Source organism: Terrapene carolina, unplaced genomic scaffold (assembly GCF_002925995.2).
Source record: "Terrapene carolina triunguis isolate 2854851 unplaced genomic scaffold, T_m_triunguis-2.0 Scaffold247, whole genome shotgun sequence".
Lineage (NCBI taxonomy): Eukaryota > Metazoa > Chordata > Testudines > Emydidae > Terrapene > Terrapene triunguis.
Window position 1 is genome coordinate 13,858,809 of NW_020664598.1, and position 20,970 is coordinate 13,879,778.

The 20,970-nt window shown below is 44.6% G+C and overlaps 1 protein-coding gene across 1 annotated transcript in view; it reads left to right on the forward strand.

Annotated features, from left to right (window-relative positions):
- The first annotated feature begins 4,360 nt into the window (after positions 1 to 4,360).
- Positions 4,361 to 20,970, forward strand: part of CREB3L2 (cAMP responsive element binding protein 3 like 2) — a 110,274-nt gene continuing 93,664 nt past the window's right edge. The window contains exon 1 of the mRNA XM_024195726.3: positions 4,361 to 4,797. Coding sequence (XP_024051494.1) covers positions 4,696 to 4,797 — 102 coding nt within the window. The 5' untranslated portion in view covers positions 4,361 to 4,695. The remainder of the gene's footprint in view (positions 4,798 to 20,970) is intronic.

Below are 20,970 nucleotides of genomic sequence, written 5' to 3' on the forward strand. Positions count from 1 at the left end.
AAAATTTAAGTACACTATATCCACTGGCTCTCCCTTGTCCTCATGCTTGTTGACCCCCTCAAAGAATGGTAGTAGATTGTTGAGGCATGATTTCTCTTTACAAAAACCATGTTGACTCTTCCCCAACAAATTATGTTCATCTAAGTGTTTGACGATTCTGTTCTTTATTATGGTTTCAACCAGTTTGTCCGGTACTGAAGTCAGGCTTACTGGCCTGTAATTGCCAGGATCACCTCTGGATCCATTTTTAAAAATTGTCATCACATTTGCTGTTTTTGCTGATACAGACTAACCCGGCTATCACTCTGAAACAGTTTAACTTGTCACTGCTCTGTGTAGCTGCTTATGCCACAGAACTCCCTCCTGTCGTACAGGACCTATGTTTTATATTCCAGGGATTTATAATTCACCCACCAGTACTCTCCTCTTCTCTGATGCAACAGTATTTGCTTTTGCTATTAAATGCAGAAAGTGTCAGCTGCGCTCTGAGGTAAATCACTAAGCTAACAACCAAGACAGTACGCCTAAATAAACAGTCATCGGTTAATGTAAAGGTTGCTCTCATTCTTAAACTTCATTTATTTGTTTTCCTTCTTCTCCTCCCAGTGCTATTTGCTGGGTGGAGTATGAACGTGTGAGATCCTGGGGCATAATTGCTCATAAGGATCTCTGACAGGCAGAAAGGTAATTTATTGGTTTATTACTGCAAACACGTTTCTGTTCATGCCTTAAGCCATTTTGCATTTGGGTGCCAGTGAAAATTTAGGTTCATGACATCAATTATAAAATACCACCCATGGGTGTGTGCATGAGAGAAGGGAAGAGAAAGGCAGGGATCTTTAAGTCTAGATCGGGGTGGCCAACCTGAGCCTGAGAAGCAGCCAGAATTTACCAATGTACATTGCCAAAGAGCCACAGTAATATGTCAGTAGCCCCCTCATCAGCTCCCCTGCCCTGCTCCCAGCACCCCCTGCCCACCAGCAGCCCCGCTGATCAGCACCTCCTGCTCCCTCCCCCCACCAGTTGTTTTGTGGCATGCAGGAGGCTCTGGGGGGAGGGGGAGAACAAGGGAATGGCAGACTCAGGGGAGGGGGCAAGAAGGGGTGGAGTAGGGACAGGGCCTGCAGCTAAGTCAGGGGTTGAGCACCCCCCTGCCCATTGGAAAGTTGGTGCCTGTAGCTCCAGCCCCGGAGTCGGTGCCTATACAAGGAGCCACAGGTTGGCCACCTCTGGTCTAGATGTAAGTTTAGCAGAAGTAACAGCTACTGCTGCAAGACAGGAGTTAGTTAGTATACAAAGTGGGGGTAATTGAAGTGCTACGAGACAGTATTTCTACATTTCATATTTATAGAGCAGTAGCACCCAGAAACCCATCAGGATCAGGCCACATTGTGTTTGGTACTGTACAAATGCAAAGACAATCACTGACCTGACCAGTTTGCAACTGAAGATGAGTGACACATGAAAGGTGTCACAGGAGGGATACAATAACATGTCTGCAGGTTATATATACATACACACATACATGATTTAAAAAAAAATCAAAGTGCTTAGTGCTCTCAACCTAGCAAACATTAATTGTCTAATTTCTTATAGGCCTCACAGCAGAGGGTGGGCTGTGGAGGAGGAAAAGTGGGGGGGAGGGGGCAGAAGGCTTATGGATCAGTGCAGAGAGGCTGTTTTGTGTGGAAGAAAGCCTCAGACCATTTGTATGAGAAGCTGACAAATGGACAGACGAGGTTGGCATCTCTAATGGCTGGGGTTAAGCAGGAGTAGTACACTTGGGGGGGAATTCTACACACAATATTTTAAAATTCTGCATATTTTATTTGTCAATACAACAATATAATCATGCCAGTTTTAATTATGTTGGTAATTTATTCTAAAATACCTGTCAGCAAGTAATACCTGTAACAATGCGGACAACAAAAAATGTTCAGGAAGTGTTTTTGACAAATAGATTCCTTACTAGATATATTAATACAGAACTTTGAGTAATAATTCATTTAAATTACAATACAGAAACTTATTTCCCACAGCCCTCAGAAACAAGGCAAAGGCTTGCCAGAGTCAGAGATAATGGAGGAGCTGGGGGAGAGGGAAGTAATTGCTGGGAGAGAACCTGGAGGGTTGTTGGGGAGAAGTATGGAACAGGTTTTTTGGGGGGATTGTTAGGGAGTTGGGGAGCCTCCCCCATGCAGACCCTGGCTGACCCCTAGCCTCTCCCATTCAGTCAGGAACATCTATCCAGTTCATGTCTTTCCTTGCATCCCCTCCCCCTGTCCTCATGTGTCCCTGCATCCCCTCCCATTCAGCCCCCAGGCTCAATGCTGTTGCCCCATTAGCTCCTGTGCCACTGCCCCAGTCTGTCCCCCCCCCATAGCCTTTCTGAACCCCAGTCTACATGACCCCCCCCCAGCAGCCCCACATGCCTCACTCTGTCCATCCCCCCCTCACCTGGCTCCACAAACACCATACCATGAGAAAAAGCAGCCTATGCTCTCTCCCTCTCTGTGGCTGGCCACCCTCTCTTTTTGCACCACAGCAGCCTCTGGTGGGCAAAAAGTGTAATTGCAGCACCTCTCCAGCAGAATCTCTGCAGAATAATATAAAAAAAATCTGCAGGGGGATATGAATTCTGCACAGGTGCAGTGGTGCATAATTCCCCCAGCAATCAAACAGGCACAGTGACAAAGGGCCTTGTAGGCAAAGTCAAATACTATTAATAATTTTGCATCTAGACCTCATTAGAAATGGAATCTCTGCTCTGCAGCAAACTTTGGCATTTCAAAACTTGTCATTCCACAGCTGAATGAAAAGCCTAGATTTCCCACAAAGTGAAATTTTTGAAAAATATTTTATTTTGGAAATCTTGAAACTATCTTTTTGAAGTGTTTTGACTTTTATATTTTTATAAATTATATTATAACAAAGTTGAAACCATGTTCCAATAACTTCCCCTTAAATGTTATGAAATCAATACATTTCCACAGAAAAATCTGATTTAGCTGAATCAGCATTTTTCCACTGGCAGACTGTTTCATCAGAAACTTTTTGACCAGGTCCAGTTGTATGCCGGTAGACCAACTCACTGGCCCAGGAACAATCAATGCCACACACTAGAGTTGGTTTTAGGCCATTGTCTCAAAGCACAATTTAAGGTTAAACAGAAAACTTAAAGTAAAGTAGCTCCTCTGCCCAGCATAGGCTACAATTCACAAAGGCTTTATCTTCACCTTTCTCAGCCCCTCTGGGTCCTTGACCTGACCACAAGAGTCTACCTGGTCCCTATAATGCTCACTCTCTAACACATTTGCTTGAGAGTCATCTTATAGCCAAGTACTTTCCCCTATTCCAGTTCCTACTACACATCCTCCTTATAATTCTCCAGCCCAATTGACCACTTGCTGGCCTTTATAAGGGCCACGTGCTCTTCAGTCTCTCACTTGACCTCTAGCCCCACAGCCTCAGTTGGGACAGAGCTGATCAGACACAGGTGGGGCTGGCCCATCTCCTCTTAAAGGGGCCAGTCACCCTGTGAAATGTAATTTCACATCACTTGAATGTTTAAAAACTTATAGCAAATCTGGGACTTAGGGGTCTATCCTACAAAGTACTGAGCACCCTGGTGGCCCTGACCCAGCACAGCACTTAAGCATGTGCTTAGTTTTAAGCATGTGAATAATCCCAGTGTGACCTGTGCTGGTCCCTGGCAGGTTAGAAGCCAGGGCAACCAATCAGAGCAAGGGACTGGGGCTACATAAACAGTTTCAGCCCAGCCTTTCACAGCAGTATAGTTGTGACAACTGGAAGGAGATTGCAAGTGTTTCACGGAAACGTAATCTTGTCTGTTGTAAGATGGCTTTAGGCTAACTGCGGAATGAGACACAGAGCTGGGGAAGAAGACCTCCAGCCTGCCTGCTTCCCAGCTGTGTGTATTCTCACTGTTTTGATTTTTGCTTCTCAAGCGCGGGCGGGCTTTCCCCAGGCTGTATTCTTGTCGCTATTGCATTGGCTAAAGCAACTGTCAGTCCCACAGCTTTGCTGGCCCAGCAGCGCAGCTGGGAGGGTGGGGGCACGTTCTATTGGCCAAAGGAAAGCAAAGCAATAGGCCACGGTGGGGCGTGGGAGGGGCTCCTCATTGGGTGAAGCAGGCCAGGGAACTCCCGCCCACATTCCACAGCTGGAGAGGTGTGGGAAATAGTGCAGTCTGGAGGCTAGTTCCTTAATTCTGATTGGGCAGAGTCTTTGAAACTAGCCAGCTTCCCTTCAGTGATTGGCAGTTTTTATGGAGGGGGAGCCAGCATCTGAAGGGGTGGGGAGGGAAGGCTGCTGGTGTCAGTTTGAGTCTGGACTCTGAGCAGCTGTGGGGAGGGTCTCCAGCTGATAGAGGAAACTCGCAACCTATTAAACCCAAACACAGACACATTCTAGTGCAGATCAGCTGTGTGCAAACAATACGGGAATTGCAGTCCTGAGCATTGGAGAGAGGAGAGTAGGGTTTGTTCTGGAAATTTATCTCAACTTAAATTGATATATAGATTTGAGGGAGTATTAAGTACAAAGAGAGTGAGCAAAAGGAGAGCTTTGGTCATATGGAATAAGGCTTCTCTGTGTGAGCAGAGTACCCATAGTGAAGTGTGCCCAAATACACGTACCCTATCTCCCTTGGCTTTATTGTGGTTCTAACTGACCATGGAGGTATTGGAAAATGGGGAGCAGAACCTGTTGCACTGGGATCGAAAGCTGAGTGAGCTGTCAGAACTGGTGGACTCCGATTCCCTGCTAAACAATACGGTGAGAAACAGCAGCGCTGGGCTGTGTGTGTGTCTTCTGTACGGACACTAACGTGTGTTCCTCTTGTCACAGGGGGAGGGTGTGTGGGGGGGAAGCCCTTCTCTTTGGACGTGGAAGAGCAGGAGTTGGGCTAGCACCCATCTGCCTGGAAGTTAGGCTGGTCTGTTATCAGGAGTTCTTGTGAATACTCAGTGTAGGAGGCGTTCAGAAATCTTCCTTGTGAAATTATGAATGTGCGTGAAAAGTATGAGTAATACTATTCTCCTTCCCTTTAAGCCTAGCTTTTCTTTGTCATTCCAGCTTGGTGGCTGGAGAAACCCAGGATAGAGTTGGGCCCCATTTGGCTTATGCATTTGGGGGCAGCCCTAAAACTGCTTTACAGTTAGTAATGATTGGGGGGGGGGGGAAGAGAGCTGGCATTTGGAATTTTAATCGGGGTGGTAACTAGAAAAACAGATGCTGAAATGCATTTTCATTTCTTCACGTCCTTCCAAACGAGAATGACTGTGAGCGTACAGGGAGAACCCTTACAGTGCATTAAGGTGCTGTTGGATCCTAAGCCATTTTAAAAATGACTGAAATTTCATATTTTATTAAAACAGTAGCAGTAGAGATGGGTGTGTAACTTTGTGGTTTGGATTCCACTCCCCCCCCCTTGCCAATTAAGAGGTTTGTAAAGGTTTAACTTAAAGCATCAGTAAGAAAATAACAGACTTCAGGACTTTACCATAATGGGGTTATTCTGCAATTGGGTGAAATCCAAGACTTTGAAATTCTGAGGAACTGGTTCCTGCATTTCTGCAGCCCACCACCATCATTAGAGGTTATGCTTGAAAGGGAGTTGGAACCCTCCTACCTCCTGAAAGACTTTTGTGGTGTATTGGGGGTATAAGGAGAGAAAGAAGACTTCATCCTCATCTGACAAATGCACTGTTAATTGTTATCAAAAGCACAGCGGCAGCCAGATGTTTGATTTACTTTACTGCAGTGTGCAAAAAAAGTCACTTCACCCAAAATAAGGCCAAAAGTGGGTTTTCCCAGGGCACCACGGGAAAGGGGGGAAATGAAGTTCTTCCAGGCAAACAATGCAGAATTACTCAGTCTTCCACAGCCAGGTCAGAGAAAAAAGTGTTTCCTCCTGAAGATCTTATTTTTTTTTATAGTGGCTGACAAACCCTTGTTGGGTGGAAATGGGCCAGGCTTTGACTGAATTCTACAAAATATTGAAGAAAAATTGGTTTGGGTGTTTAGTGTACTGAGTGATTGAATTCTACCATGGTGCAGATTACTTTATATTACTAGTTGCTGCAAAGCTGAGAATTTGGAATTGACCATCTGTTTAGTAGGCTTTTAGTTTATTGGGATATTTGAGAGACAAGGTGGGTGAAGTAATATCTTTTATTGGACTAATACAAAAAAGTTTATTTGGACACAGACTATGGAGGCATGTAAATAACCATTTTCAGTGCAACACTTCATAGCTTCTGGCTACAGAAACACTCACTGTAAACATGCATCTAACCCTGGCAAGTGAAATGCTTTACAGGGACTTTCCTATGGCGTGGCTAAGCAATCCCTCTGGTAAGTTCTTTCTTGTAGGCTGACTTTTAGGGGAAAAAAGGTGTAGTTTTAACATGCCAATTAACACAATTACCTTGTTTACATAGGGATTTTAGTGTATTAAAATCCTAATGTAGACAAAGATAGTGGTAGTACTAATGTGCTAGTTAACCCACCTTTTTTTTCCTGGTGTGGACATGGCCTTTGGTTAGTTTAAAATTGCCCTTGAATCCTCAGATTCCAGTTGACTTGCTTTTGGTAGCAGCTGTTGGTGAAGCTGTAGGCATGTTTGTCTCCGTTCTTCCCTGGAAGTATATTGTATAATCTCTGGACTGAAATCATGAGCCCCACTCTTCACCACTGCGTACCATAACCGTTATGGCAACTTTCTTCTTGGCTGGGGCTCCCTTTCCCTTTGGAGACCATCAGTGGGGCTTAACATATCAAAGGGGCTGCTGTTGTGTCACAAGGATTCTTGTCTTCCTCCCCTCCAACTCTGATTTTGTCCTGCAAAGGCAGAATGTTTTATCACTTCCTGTCAGTCCTGGCAAGGAGAGATGAAGATCATTAACTGAACTCTTTTCTCTTCCATGGAAATGAATCATTTGGTTGCCATGCTGGTTTCCAATATTAACCACCTTTCTACGGTGGGAAATTATTGTTGAAGCACAAATATTATTTTATGCCTTTAAAAAACAAAGATGCAAAGTCCTTGGGGGAGTGGCTATAAAGGGCCAATAAATATCTGAAATTTAACTGTATTTGCCAACTATCTTAAAAACAACAAAAAGCAAAACAAGAAAAAAACCCAGCCTCAACCAAACCAGTGTTAGGCCTCCAGCTGTTACTTGTCTCTAATGCAGGAGATGTTTTGTGGGCATGTGCTGGCCTTTCAGCTCTGCAGACCTTAGTCTCTGATCTCAGGAGAAAATGAGTAATATTTTCTTGGGTATGTGGGTGGAGAGGGTGCATTCAAGTCCAATGTGTGTGCACAGCACACAGTAATAAAAGTTGACACAATTGGTGAGTCTCTGCTCAGGAGAAGTCCAAGATTGTAATTCCGGGGACTGCTATAGGTGAGGGCTGAGGTGCGCTGGCAGAGCTGTATGAGGAAGCTTGCTCAGCATTTACCTGCACTATGCCTGGCTCAGTGTAGGCAGTCCTATCTGTGCCTCACTTTTGTGAGTACTAATATACCCAGGGGAATAAAAGGTTTTCATCTGTGAACTGTGATGTACCATAGTGCCACCATGCAGTATCATAATTCTGCATCACAGCAAAGATCTTGTGTTAGTCTATGTGCAGAAACATGAATAACCATATAAGGCCTAACTTGCTGTGTGCAGGCTGGCCTTAGGGTCCTGGGAAGCATGCCTGTTGCAAGTTCCGAAGTTTAATGCAACTAGAAGGCAGGCTCTCTGTTACACACTGTAACTGTCTTTCTTTAACTATCCCATTTAACTGCTTTGTCATTGAAATTTCTTATGCCTTGCACAATTTATAGCTTTAGATAGCTCTAGGGGGAAAGCGCTCCTATGTTAGATTTCTTTAATGAGCTAATAGGACCTTTAATACAGGAAGCTCTGCACTGTTCTGTTGAAGGGTGCACACACACACCCTCCCTCCCTCCCTCTTAATTTAAAAAAAGGAATGTTCTGAATGAAACAAGGGACCCCTCTGAGAATATTCTGTTGGATTTTATAGTTGTGTTTGGGATGCTTCCTTCCAACGACTGTTTGGATCTTTGTCGGTGACAAAGATTGAATTGCCATTCTAATTCATACTGTCAGCCAAAAGTATTTCCCTAATTAAAATCCAGAGCTTGGGTGAGAAATTGTGGCCACCCAACATACATTTCCCAATAGAACAAGAAGCAATGGGCTTAAACTGCAGCAAGGGAGGTCTAGGTTGGACATTAGGAAAAAGTTCCTAACTGTCAGGGTGGTTAAACACTGGAATAAATTGCCTAGGGAGGTTGTGGAATCTCCATCTCTGGAGATATTTAAGAGTAGGTTAGATAAATGTCTATCAGGGATGGTCTAGACAGTATTTGGTCCTGCCATGCGGGCAGGGGACTGGACTCGATGACCTCTCGAGGTCCCTTCCAGTCCTAGAATCTATGAATCTATGAATAGGGTGACCAGATGTCCCGATTTTATAGGGACAGTCCTGATATTCAGGGCTTTTTCTTATATAGGACAGTGGATGGGGGTTAATAGATGCCTGATTTTTTTCACACTTGCTATCTGGTCACACTATTTCCAAATCCAGTTACTGGCTATTTGAAATGTTTATAGCTTGCAAAATAAATGACATTCTGGCTGCCCAGTGGTCAGAAACAGTGCTCCTGTCTCTGCTGTGTTTAAATGGAGAGTGCTCTGCTTGTTGTGTGGCAAATAATCCTACCTAGGCATTGACTCTTAAGAGCATGTAGGAAGAGGCCTCTGAAGGGACCCAAACAGAGGCAAGAAATGGATATGTTTCTGTTGTTGGAAGAATTCTGAGTGAAGCCACCAATAGAAGGAGAAACAAAAGCGACCAATAGTATGAATGATGAAGTGGGTGTATTTCAAAAAGAGAGGATGGTATGATTATTTTGACTACTTATTTTTTCCATAGTAATCCCTCACAGGGAAAGAAAAGCATCTATTCCTACTGTCACCCGCACTCTTCTTTGCAAAGTACCGTTTCTGTGGAGGAATAGGTTGTGCCTGCTGTAATGAAGTAAAAACTTCACAACTACCTTTAATAGAGCTTCTCAACTGAGTCAAAATTTAGCATTTCCCTGGTTCAGACTTCAGATCCTGTAGGATTCATTGGCTTTGCTGCTTCTGCTACATATGCAAGTTTCTTGCTTGGTGTGTCCGTAAATAGCAACAGGGGTGGACAGTGAGGAGTCTGTAGTGCCCCTGTAGACGTGCTGCTGTCAGATTTATGTGCCTTCAACTGTTTGTCTGTTTAGTGGGATGAACACCACAGATGTATTTGCTTGATCACTTCTCTCTCAAATGATATGCTGACCCGCCCATGTTCCCTAGTGCAATGTCACTGTCTTGTTGGCAGCCAATGGCATGCAGATTGAGTCTTCCTCTGGTCTTTGCCTATTCTTGTCTGGGCACATAGCTGTGATTTAAATGTGAAAAAGTTGGTAGTACAGTCCCATTAGTGCCATCTCAGAAGATGGACATGCACCATTATAAAGGCTGCTTATAAATCCCAATCTTCAGCAGACACCTCTGTGCTAGTGAAACCAGCATCCCACCTTGTGACTAAGCATCCTATCCTCTAAACAGAGAGACGTGTGTGTGAGTGTATGCGTTTAGGAAAGATGTGAACACCCTTTGAGAGACATCTTGAATAGGCACAATCTTCTATTAATGTGTGATAGACAAAAGCAAAAAAAAAAAAGTGTGATAGGAAAACTTACGGGCAGGAGGAAGGATCCACTTTCCTTCTGCAGTCTAACAGTGATGTGTGCATATGTAATATACAAAAGGATAACATTTTTGTCACTGAGACATTGCCTGAGACAGCTGCCTTTATATAGTTAAAAATGCTTAACCCTCTCCACACCCCCAAAGCAGTTCAAGATTCAAATTATTAATCAGAGCTGTGTAGACCATGTGTAATAGTACAAATACATTTAAACACGCAACTGTTTAAAATTGTCCATGCCCAAATTCAGCCCCCTGGGGCTTCTGTGGTTTTTTTTCTTGCCATAGCTGGTGATCTCAGCAGTGCCTAAAGCACCATAAGGAATGCGGCTCCCTGCTCCACTGTAACTGTTAGTGACATCCTCTGAAACAGAGCCCTGAGGAGCTGCAGGCAGGTCTTGGCAGGCAGCAGGCCTTTTATTTAGGTAACTCTTCAAAAGACAGTAACACATTGGAATTCAAGTCTGCATAAGCTGACCTACAGTTGATGCCGTCCCAGCAGGGCTGCGTGCCTCAGTGACAAATACCAGGTCCTGATACAGATGGTTAAATCTGTTGACAAAATGCTCTGTAAAATGCCAACTACCTGTTCCATTTCTAGAAGGCAGTCAAAAGGCAAATGGTTCTTGTAAAGAACTTTTAAATGTCAAAAGCGTATCCAATTCTGATGAGGCAATCTTGTTCCCATTTTGTTGTTTTTAACCTATTTGTTGCTTGATTCTGCTTCTGTATGGCAGCAGAATGCAGCTGGATTTAATATGGATATTGAACTAGACCATCAGCGTTCTAAAGGTGATACACGGGGAGCAGAATTGGAGGTGTTCGGCCATATGCAGAAGGTATGTATGTTGAATAGCACTGAAATAGTTGACTGAAATATTTTAGGCCTAAATTTTCAGAAGTGACCAGTGAATTTGGGTATCTGAATTCTTGAGTACTCAACTTGAGACACTTCAAAGGGGCCTGATTTCTCAAAGTGCTGAGTATTTGCCCTCTGAAAATGGAGCCTTTGAAAGGTATGCAAATTGAAATGGCCCAAATCTCTAGCCATTTCTGAAAATTTAGGCCTCAATGTAGGCTTCAGTATAGCATTTGCATGAGCTGTGTAAATCCATGAGGACACTACAGTTGATGCTATGGATACTATAACTTCTGAACACTTGTAGAGTGTGGGCTTGTGGGGCGTATGCAGTCAGTTTGCATGTGCAAAGGAATGCATTATTCGCTCTGGAGTCTCAGCAGGTTGACCATGCTTTCCTTGTTTGATGCACCTGAACAAAAGTCAAACCAAACGTAAAGTTCAATGATGTCAGAGTTCAGAATCGTGATTGTCCTCTAAGAAGAGTTGGGGAAACTTTGAGCTGCTCTTATCTCTTCAGATAAATTGTCTGTTACAGGCTAATGAATCTCATCAGGAATTTGCAGTGACTCATTTTCTCTGTCTCACAAACACTCTGATCACTGTCATCTGCTTAGTATTCAGTTGACTTCTGCAGAAAGAGTACATCTGAATGGGCTTCCTTGGATTGTCTGTGTTTTTCAATGTGTGGCACTTGAGGCTACATTTCATTTGTTAATTATATCTGATATGATGATTAATTTTACATACACACTGTAAAATTCAATGTTTCCACAGCATGTGTACCACTGGGCCTGGAGTGAGCTTTACTGATTTAATATATTTAATTTCTTTTGGCAGGGTAGCCAAGTTATGGCTTCTGTGAAAAACTGTGTTTCTTGTCTTAAATGCCAGTAAAATCTTGGGTTAATGTAACTTTTTATTTAATTTCCTTTTGATTTTTGAGAGTGCTGGTCCATTTTATTTAAAAGTGGAATTCATCATATTGCACATTTAGTTTTAACTCTGCCTGCTTAAGGAGTTGCCTAAAGACTCAGCATTTCTTCTCATCTGTAACTGGGCATGGAAGGCAATACTGCAGCTTGGTTTAGTGATGTCACATTAGGCTATAATCAGGTCTTCTAAAGAATTGGTCAAGGCTCTCCAATAAAGAGAGAAGCAAAGATATACATATATTAAAAAGGCAGATAAGTTAAATAAACAACTTGGAGACAGTCATTATAAATTATGAAGGAGCTGAATAACTTTTGAAACAAAAAACCAACAAACTATTTATGCTCTACACTTCCCATTTAAAGCCATTTAAAAAAAAAAAAAAAAAAGAGGAACACAGTTCAAATATTCAGCAAATCTCTTGTAAACATCTCTGATCTAAAAGCTGACTGAGAGAAGCACATGGTGGTTTGAAACTTTACCCTTACCATCATATTTCCTGCCAGTTAAATTTAGAAAAATAAGTGTATTGGATTTTCTCCAGCTGGGCTTCTTTTGGACTGACGTGTAACTGTACACTTAAGGTGCTGAATCTGTGATGATGGTTGAGGTAGAGAAGAAGAGTGATCTGTTCTGGGAATGATTTTTGGGGTATGGTGGGTAATGGCAAGTGTGCCCATGTAGCACAGAAAACACTATTTTTGGTACCTTGTGGAAGCCTGTAGTCTGCAATATCCCAACTAAATGTTTCTCAAGACTTAGAAGGATCCTGTTGAAGATATGTAAAGGTATATTGCTAATCAAGGAAGTGGGTAGAGTGTGATAGTCTGGACAAATGAATGCATCATTCATGTTACTAAAACTGGGTTGTCCTACAGCTGGGAACAGAGAGCTTTTCATTTGGCTAAGTTGTGGGAAGAGAGTACAGCCTTAGAATTCCTTACAGATCTCCGTACCACACTTTAAAGAGACCTTTTCAGCCCTATCCTAGAAAAGGTGGCAACTGTGCAAGCCTTTCAAATAGATTTGGAATAAAACTGGGTTCTTTTCAATCTTCTTTCTTTTCCTGAGCGTCAGTATCTTCCGCAGCAGTAATGATAGGCTACCAGGCAGCTGATCGCCCCAACCCACATTTGGGATAGTTTAACTTTGTTCTGCTGTTTTCTGGCTGTCACTTCTTCATGCAGCAGTTACCATATTCTGTCTGTCTCCTCTTCCTCTCCAAATAGAGCTCCAAGCTCTTGATGGTCTAGTCCAGGATTTCTTTGCCTCCAGACAAGCAAAACAGTTCAGTTGTTCTCAAGGTATTTAAAACAGGCCCTGTGACCAAACCTCTCCCACCCCCCAACTATTGCTGCCTCCTTATCTTTTAGCTTCTCTTGTTTGCCTGCTGCAGCCTGATGGCAGCACAACTCACTGGGATAGGACTCCTGTGCCAAAGCCCGTTGACCAAGACTTTGGAAGTGGAGTAATTTATTCTGGAATAGAATAACGTTTATTCCAGAATAGCGTATCCACACAAGGCGTTATGCCAGCATAGCTAATAGCCATAGCTATACTGGGAAATTTCCTTGTGTAGATAAGTGCTTACACTTCTCATGAGCTAAGCTAGATGAGGCATTCTCAGTTTAATTAAAGCGAGAGAGAAGTGAAGAGCTTGCATGCCATGAAGGCAGTCGTCCTCTCTGACTACCTTAGTCAGTCTGTTACCAATTCCCCTTGCTGCTTCCAGAGATCTCTTATTGGGGCCTGCTTCCCCCCCTGGATCCAGGGCCATAATCTCCACTTTTCAAATCTGACCTCTACTGTTACTTAACGCACTAGGGTATGGATTTGCTGCTTTCCCTTGGAGGGCAAAAGACCCTTTAATGGTTAATAGCCACCTTTCAAAGGCTTAACCTGGCTCCAATATCAACTCCTTGGCTGCCATTATCTAGTTTGTCAGGCCCTGTGTTAAAATCCCATAAACAATTAGTCCTTTGCCAAGAAATGTGAATAATGAGCAGGTCCCTGGAGGTTTTGTCACAACATAGCTCTGCGCAAGCTTTCTCAATTCAGGGGAGAGAGCCCCGTCTTTGCCTTCCCTCTAGGTCCTCTTTCTCATTCAATACCATGTAGAAGAGTGAGACAGAAGTCTGTCTCTCTAGACAGAGGCCCCTTTACTGGCAGAGGTAACCATGACGCTCTAAGACTTTCAGTGATGGGGCATTTGATTGTCTCTTGAAGTCTGGGATCTCATTTAGAGCTGTCCCAGGCTTCCAAATATATATGTTTTTGAACGTAGGTCTGGTACTCTGGCTCTAGTGCTCTATCAGGGAAGGCTTCCTCCATAGTACCTTGCTACTTCGTGGGAGGGAGGCAGGGTTGCATGCAGTGGAGAGAATCTAGGTGACCTACTGGTTGTCCCCTGCAACTGCTCTAAAGCAAATGCTAGTGTATTGAAATTGGAAGTCAAGAGCGAAAATACAGTGGAAGAGTAAACACAGCATTTCTCCTTGGGTATGTGGAATAGGCAATAGGAAAAATCCAGTTGGTTAGGAGTAAATTATTAAATACTATTGGGGTTAGGGATGTTCTGTTTAAGCTGTAAATGAGGGACTGAGGCAAATGTAAGGGATGCATAATAATGATAGTTTTAGCCTTGTGGAACTTTTTTTTGGCAGCAAACATTATCTTTTTTTCAGTTGATTCGACATTTCTGACCTAAGTAACATACAATAACGAAGGTTGGAGGAAAAAAGATCAGATTGTAAATACATTCATTTGCTATCTTTTATGTAAAATATATTTTTGCTTTCTTCCCCCCAGCTTTTGTATGTTGCTTGTAGGGTTTAAGACGACATCCTTTAGGGTAGAGACTATATTTGCTTCTGTGTCTGTAAAGTGACTAACAGCATGAAGCACTGATTCAATCAGGAGCCTCTGGGCTATACTAAATACAAATATGAAACATGAGAGGAATGGAGGTTAATGTTCCTCTTGAATGAGGGACACTCTTCATTAGGAGGCTAAGTTGAGGGGTTGGCAAGGCACTGAGAGGAAAGAAACAACATCAATAAAGGATGGGATACTAGCTTGATAGGATGGACTTACACGAATAGAGCAGTCTCTGCGGCTGCCTTTGATCCAAGTGAGTTACTGTGAAGATGCCAGTGACCATTTAGTGCCTGTCCTGCACCTTGGAAGTCTACTTGTTTGCCATCTGCTAGCTTTAAATCTTCTGCATGTGATCCTGCTCTTCTGTGACTGGTACTGATGAAAAGCAGAAATCTAGCAATCTGTCTGCCAAGAAAGGATTTTCCCATGCAGTTGCACTGAGATATGCTTCATCATTGCACACAAACTGCTGGAGTTCTATGTAGGGTTGCCAGGTATCCGGTTTTTGACTGGAATGCCTGGTTGAAAAGGAACCCTCGCGGGCTGTTAAGTCAGTCAGCAGTGCAGGCAGGCTCCCTACCTGGCTCTGCGCAACTCAAGGGGAAGCTGCTGGCATCTTCTTCTGGCACCTAGGCAGAGGGATGGCCACAGTGGCTCTGCGCGCTGCGCCCATTGGCCAGGAACTGCGGCCAATGGGAGCTGAGGGGGCGGTGTCTGCAGGCGCGGGCAGCACGGAGAGCCATGTGGTTGTGCCTCCACTTAGGAGCCGGAGGGAGATGCCGGCAGCTTCCCGGGAGCTGTCTGAGGTAAGCGCCGCCCGGGGTCTGCACCCCGGGCCCCCTGCATTCCAACTCCATGCCCCAGCCTGGAGCCCTTTTTCCTGCATGACAAACCCTTCATTTCCGGCCCCACCCCACAGCCCATACCTGCAGCCGGAGCCCTCACTGCCACTCCCTCTGCCCCCAAGCCCCCTGCCCCAGCCTCGTGAAAGTGAGCAAGGTTGGGGGAGAGTGAGCAACTGAGGAGGGGGATGGAGTGAGAAGGGGGCATGGCCTCTGAAAAGTGGCGGGGCAAGGGTGTTGGGTTTTCTGCATATTGAAAGTTGGCAACCCTAGTTCTATGGTAAGAAAATGGAATCCAAATGTGTTGTTTTGGTAACCGCTTCTCTGATTTCATGCTGTCCATGGCAGTGAAGCATCAGGCTGCTCTCTTCTACCTACGTGCTAGATTTGTCCAAAATCAGAGAAATAAAGCCAGTTTGTGCTAGTGAGATCTTTTCCTCACCGTGGAAAGGGATAAAGAGAAATGCACCTACATGTGTTTGTCTTGTATGGTTTGGGGCTGCAGGTGCTGGAGAAGCTGCTGTCCCTCAGCTTTGCTAGCCTGACTCAGTTCTGTTCTGCAACACCCCTGCAATACTTCACTCCTGGCTCTTGCTTTAGCAGAGATTGCCCACATCATACCGGCATGCCTTACCTCAGATGGCAAAGTGTCCGTGACAGACGGGAGGACCCAGCTCTCACTTGCATCAAAGATGGTGCGAGTGTTGCCACTGACTTGCATGAGAGCAGGAGCGCGACCTTCACAAGATGCTTCAAACTTATTTAAGCTGATGATGCTGAGAGATGCTTTTGAAATTGGCTAAACAATAAAAGCATCCTTACATGCCGCAGCAGCCAAGAGTGTCGAAGGCATGGCTGACAAAGTATTTAGAGATGAAGTGGGTGAGGTAATATCTTGGATGAGCTTCTGTGGGTGAGAGAGGCAAGCTTTTGAGCTTACACAGAGCTAGTCTTCAGGTTTGAGAAATATACTTAGGCCTGGTCTACCCTACAGAGTTAGGTCGACATAAGCTGCCATACGTGAGCATCTACACTACAGTGTTGCTCTTGCTGAGGTATAGTGGGAGACTTACAGACTTAATAGCTCCAGCTCCGCGAGAGGCATAGTGCTTAGGTTGGTGTAGTTAGGTCGACGCAGTGTCAGTGTAGACACTGCAGTTACTGTTCTGGCTGTCAGCCCTGGGTGGCTGACAGCTGGTGCAAGCCCTCCTGGTGAGGATGCACACTGCTGACAGAAGGAGCTAGTGTGGACATACAAAACTGATTTAATTACTGCGGTGGCTGTACATCGACGTAACTTAAGTCGACTAAATTTTGTAGTGTAGATATGCCCCCAGTGTCACAGCTAAATACAAGGTGGAACAGATTGTTTAGCATAAGTAGTTAAAACATATTTCAAGGGACCGTTCAAGGTGTGGTGGCTTGGTAACACCCCGCCAGTCATGGTGGGGAAGCAACTGGGGGGGCGGGGAGGTTGTTAGTGGGTTATAGATAGTTGTAATATGCCATAAATCCAGTATGTCAATTCAATCCTTGGCTTTTAGTGTCTAGCAAAGTTATGAATTTATGCTCCCAGGCTTGTCTTTTGAAAGTGTTGTGCAGGTTTCCTTTAAGAATGAGGACTGAGAGGTCAGATATAGAGTGATCATTTTGTGAAAAATGATATGGTGTTTATCTTTTTTTAAAATCATTTTTTGTGTGTGAGTTCCTTCGAGAGCGTAGTAATTGTCTGGTTTCACCCACATTAGTTGTTGGGGCATTTAGTGCACTGGATGAGGTACCCCACATATTGTGATAGGCATATATAGGACCTATGGATCTTGAAAGGTGTGTTGATTAGCAGTGGAAATATGTCCACAGGTTTTGTATCTCCTTGTTCTTACTGGGTTTGGTGCTGCTTTGAGCTGAGGTGTCCTGGCATGTGTAGAGCTTGCTTCTTCTAATGATCTTGGAGAGGCTGTGGGCAGGGGGTTGTTTGAAGGTCAGAAGAAGGGGTTCAGGAAAGATTTCTTTGAGGGTGTGGTCCCCATCGAATATGGGTTGCAACTATTTAATGATACCATGCCTGGGTTCTAGAGTGAGGTGATATGAGACAACTAGTTGTGTGCAGTTGATGGGGGTTTTATTTTCCATATTAAAGCAGGTTCTCTTGGGGTGCTTGGATGGCCTCTTCCATGTTGTGATCTATTTCTTTGGCGGGGGAGTGTCCTTGTTTGCTGAAGGAGGTTTTAAATATGTTAAGGTTAGGGTGACCAGGTGTCTGGTTTTAGACTGGAACACCCAGTCAAAAAGGGATCCTGGCAGCTCCGGTCAGCACCGCTGACAAGGCCGTAGACTGTCCAGTTGGCAGTGCTGTGCAGCGGGGCCGGCAGGCTCCCTGATAGCCTCTGCGCTGTGTGGCTCCTGGGAAGCAGCCGGCATGTCCAGCTCCTAGGCTTAAAGGTGGCCTGGGGGTCCGCGTGCTGCCCCGCCCGCAGGCGCCGCTCCCGTGGGTAGGGCTGGGGATGAACTAGCATGCCTAGCAAGTGGCTGTTGAGCATTCGTGGCGCGCATCTGTGCTGCTGCTGCCGGCCCTCTTCTCCTCCTCGTGCTCCTTCTGTGGCTGGGCTCGAGCTACGGCATGTGCTCTGCGGCGAACCACAGTCTGTCTGTCGCCCCATCGCTGGCACCCAGGAGTTGGAGGTATGTGTATCCCCATCTCTGAGTGCTGGGAATGGGGCTGCACCCCCCCATCCCTCCCCGTTCCAACCCTCTGCATCCCCATCCCCCTCACTGCATCCATCCCACCCTGCCCCCACACCTACCCATCCTAGCCCTTACAGTGCTCTCCCACCCATCCTCTCCACCTCCCAGAGCTGCCACCCCCATGTTCTTCACTCCGTGCACCCCATTCACCTCCATACACTGCTGCACTCCCATTATGTCCCTATACACCCCTGTTCCCCCCGCCACATCCTCATGCACCTGTAGCCTCCTGCCTCTCCTTGCATCCCCACCTCCCCAGATACCGCCCCCACCCCCTTCTCTCTTCTTCACTGTCCCCCTCTCACCCCTGCCCCCCTCTCATCCTTGGCCTCTTTCCCTCCCCATCCCCTCTCCTCCACCCTCCTCCCTTCCCGGCTGGGTGTGTCTGTGTAGGCAAGTATGTGCATGCATGCATTGTATGTGTGTAAGAGACTGTGTATCTTTCTGTAGGGAGGTGTGTGTATTGCTGCATGTGTGTATACCTGTGTGAATAAAATTTGCAGCCTAACTCTGACTTTTATTCCTTTTGCTGGCTTGCGCACCAAGAAATTGATAACACAAAATGTGTGTTCATATCAGAACAAGTTTTTTTAAAAGAGACGGGAACATTAAAAGAAACGTATTATTTCTTAAAAAGTGAATATTGTTGACTAGTAATTGCAGAAGAGCCAATGGATCAGACATTTCTCCCCACCTTTGTCTAGCTACATTATAAACTCTTTGTTGCAGACTCTCTCTTTTTATGTGTATGTTCAGCACCTACCACCCTGGAGCCCTGATCGTAGTTGGGGTCTCTAGGCACTAACCAACAATTTGTAAGAATAAATAATATGGAAGTATGTGTTTGTGCATGCTAGATGTGTACACATGAATACACGTGTGTATCTGCATGTAGGTGTAGGAGTCCGTTTCTACAGATTTATTTATATAGGTATATGGACAGGTGTGCATTTCTGTGGTTGTGCTCTATGGATTTGTATTTGGGCTTCAGGAGTGGGCCTTTAATAGACCCATTACAGCTGTAATAATGTGTGGCCCTAATTCCACACACACAATTACAATAACTTCAGTGAACAAAAAACATGGAGCTGGGTATGAAAAATGGGAAGAGGGGAGGGAAAGAATCCTGAATTTCTTTGTGAAATTTCTTTTTCTTTTTAAATTACCCTTTTGGACTATTTTTTGCTGCCAGCTCTAGTGTCCTGTAACAAATAAAACCTGAAATTAGCCTAATACATCTGTCAAAACAATAAGTATGCCTGTTTGGGCCTTGCAGTGAAAATGAGCATGTGAGCGAGGGTGGGGGAGAACAAGCGACGGAGGGAGGGGGGATGGAGTGAGTAGGGCTGGGTTCCTCCGGAAGGGGCGGGGCAAGGGTGTTCGGTTTTCTGGAATTGGAAGTTGGCAACCCTAGTTCAGGTGTATATCCTGGACTTTTTTTCCCTCTTCTAAGATCCTTGGATACCCACTGTAAGCCACAGGCACTGCTTCTGAACTAGCCAATAATGCAGGATGCTAGAAGTTTGGCAGATGTTAGCTAATGCACTTCATGACCATTTTCATTTTAATTTGGTAGCCTTTTGAGATTCCCTAGCGGTGGTCTCTTATTCTTTATAGGAGCCACATGGTCAGACACTAAATTCCTTGAGTCTCACATTGGTTGTAACTTTTGCTGACCTCAGTAGGACTGATGATGAAATCCAAATAGAATCCTGTTTAGTCTTTCTACACGGGGGGTGTTTGGAAGCTGCAATGGAAGGCCTTGTAGGAGAGGAGAGAGCAAAAAGGAGAACAACAGTACAGGATTCAGTGGATTTTGTCTGTTTTGGCCTCATTTGGCAGATGTGGGTGTGGAAAGCGCTTTCTCTGTAGTCCTTTTCATCTCAGGAGTTTTCAGTGCCCAGTGAAAAATTGATTTGTTAATATATAATCAGTATTTTTTTTTTGGTCTACACATACTCAGAACTAAAACTAAGCAAGTTCAAGGAAACAATGTCTGATTAAGAGTTATTCTAATCCTACTTGAGAACAGAAGTAATCACTGTGTGTGATGTGTGAAAATTACTCTGGAGAGGATAGTGACGTACATTACAGGCAGGATTATGACTTCATGTGAGGAACTGGCATTAGGAAGGAGATACTTTTAAAGCGCTTGGCTTTCATGCAGATGTTCTTAGTAATACAGAATGAAGGCAGGGGAAATTGACTTCGGTATTGTACATTTTTCAGTGAGAAGTTATTCTATAGGAGACAGTTGCTGACTTCCTGGAGAATATATGTTCCTCATCTTGGTAATTCTGTCTGACTGGGCTAGTCACAAGTATTAATTGTATATCTCTCTCTTTCAGTTTCTTACAGCTAGACTTTCCTTCCCCTGCCCCCGCCCCCTTCCTCCTAGCAATCCTCTCACACAGCTGTGTTGAGTGATTCTGGCTCTTACATTTTTGGTGTGTGTTTAGGGGTCGGGGTTGTAAACTTTGTTTCTATTGTCTGAAAAAAAACTGACTTCTGCTTTTTTTGTTTAAGTATGACTGGTGCCTAATCTCTCTCCTCTGTTTTCTTTGTGAAAGATTGAAGTGGGTAAGAACAACTATGTTAAGGATGTATGTTTTTAGTGGCTGTATTCCATTTGCCCTTCCCCCTCAATATGACTCATGGAAACAAACTCTTCTCTCAAACTCTTGAGAACAAAGCGTGCATTTCCTCTGGCCCCTCTCATTCCAGCTGCTGCCTATCCCTTAAGGGAGAAGAACACCAGAAACAGATAGGAAGGGTTCATGAGCACAGTTAACAAATGACAAAGACACTTTAGTTGAGCAAGAGAGGGAGTGAGCTGGAGCCTTCAGAAGGCCTGCAGATGTGAGATTTCATTATGTGTTAACCCTGCCCCTGGGATGCCCAGCCAGCTGACTCTGCTGATAGC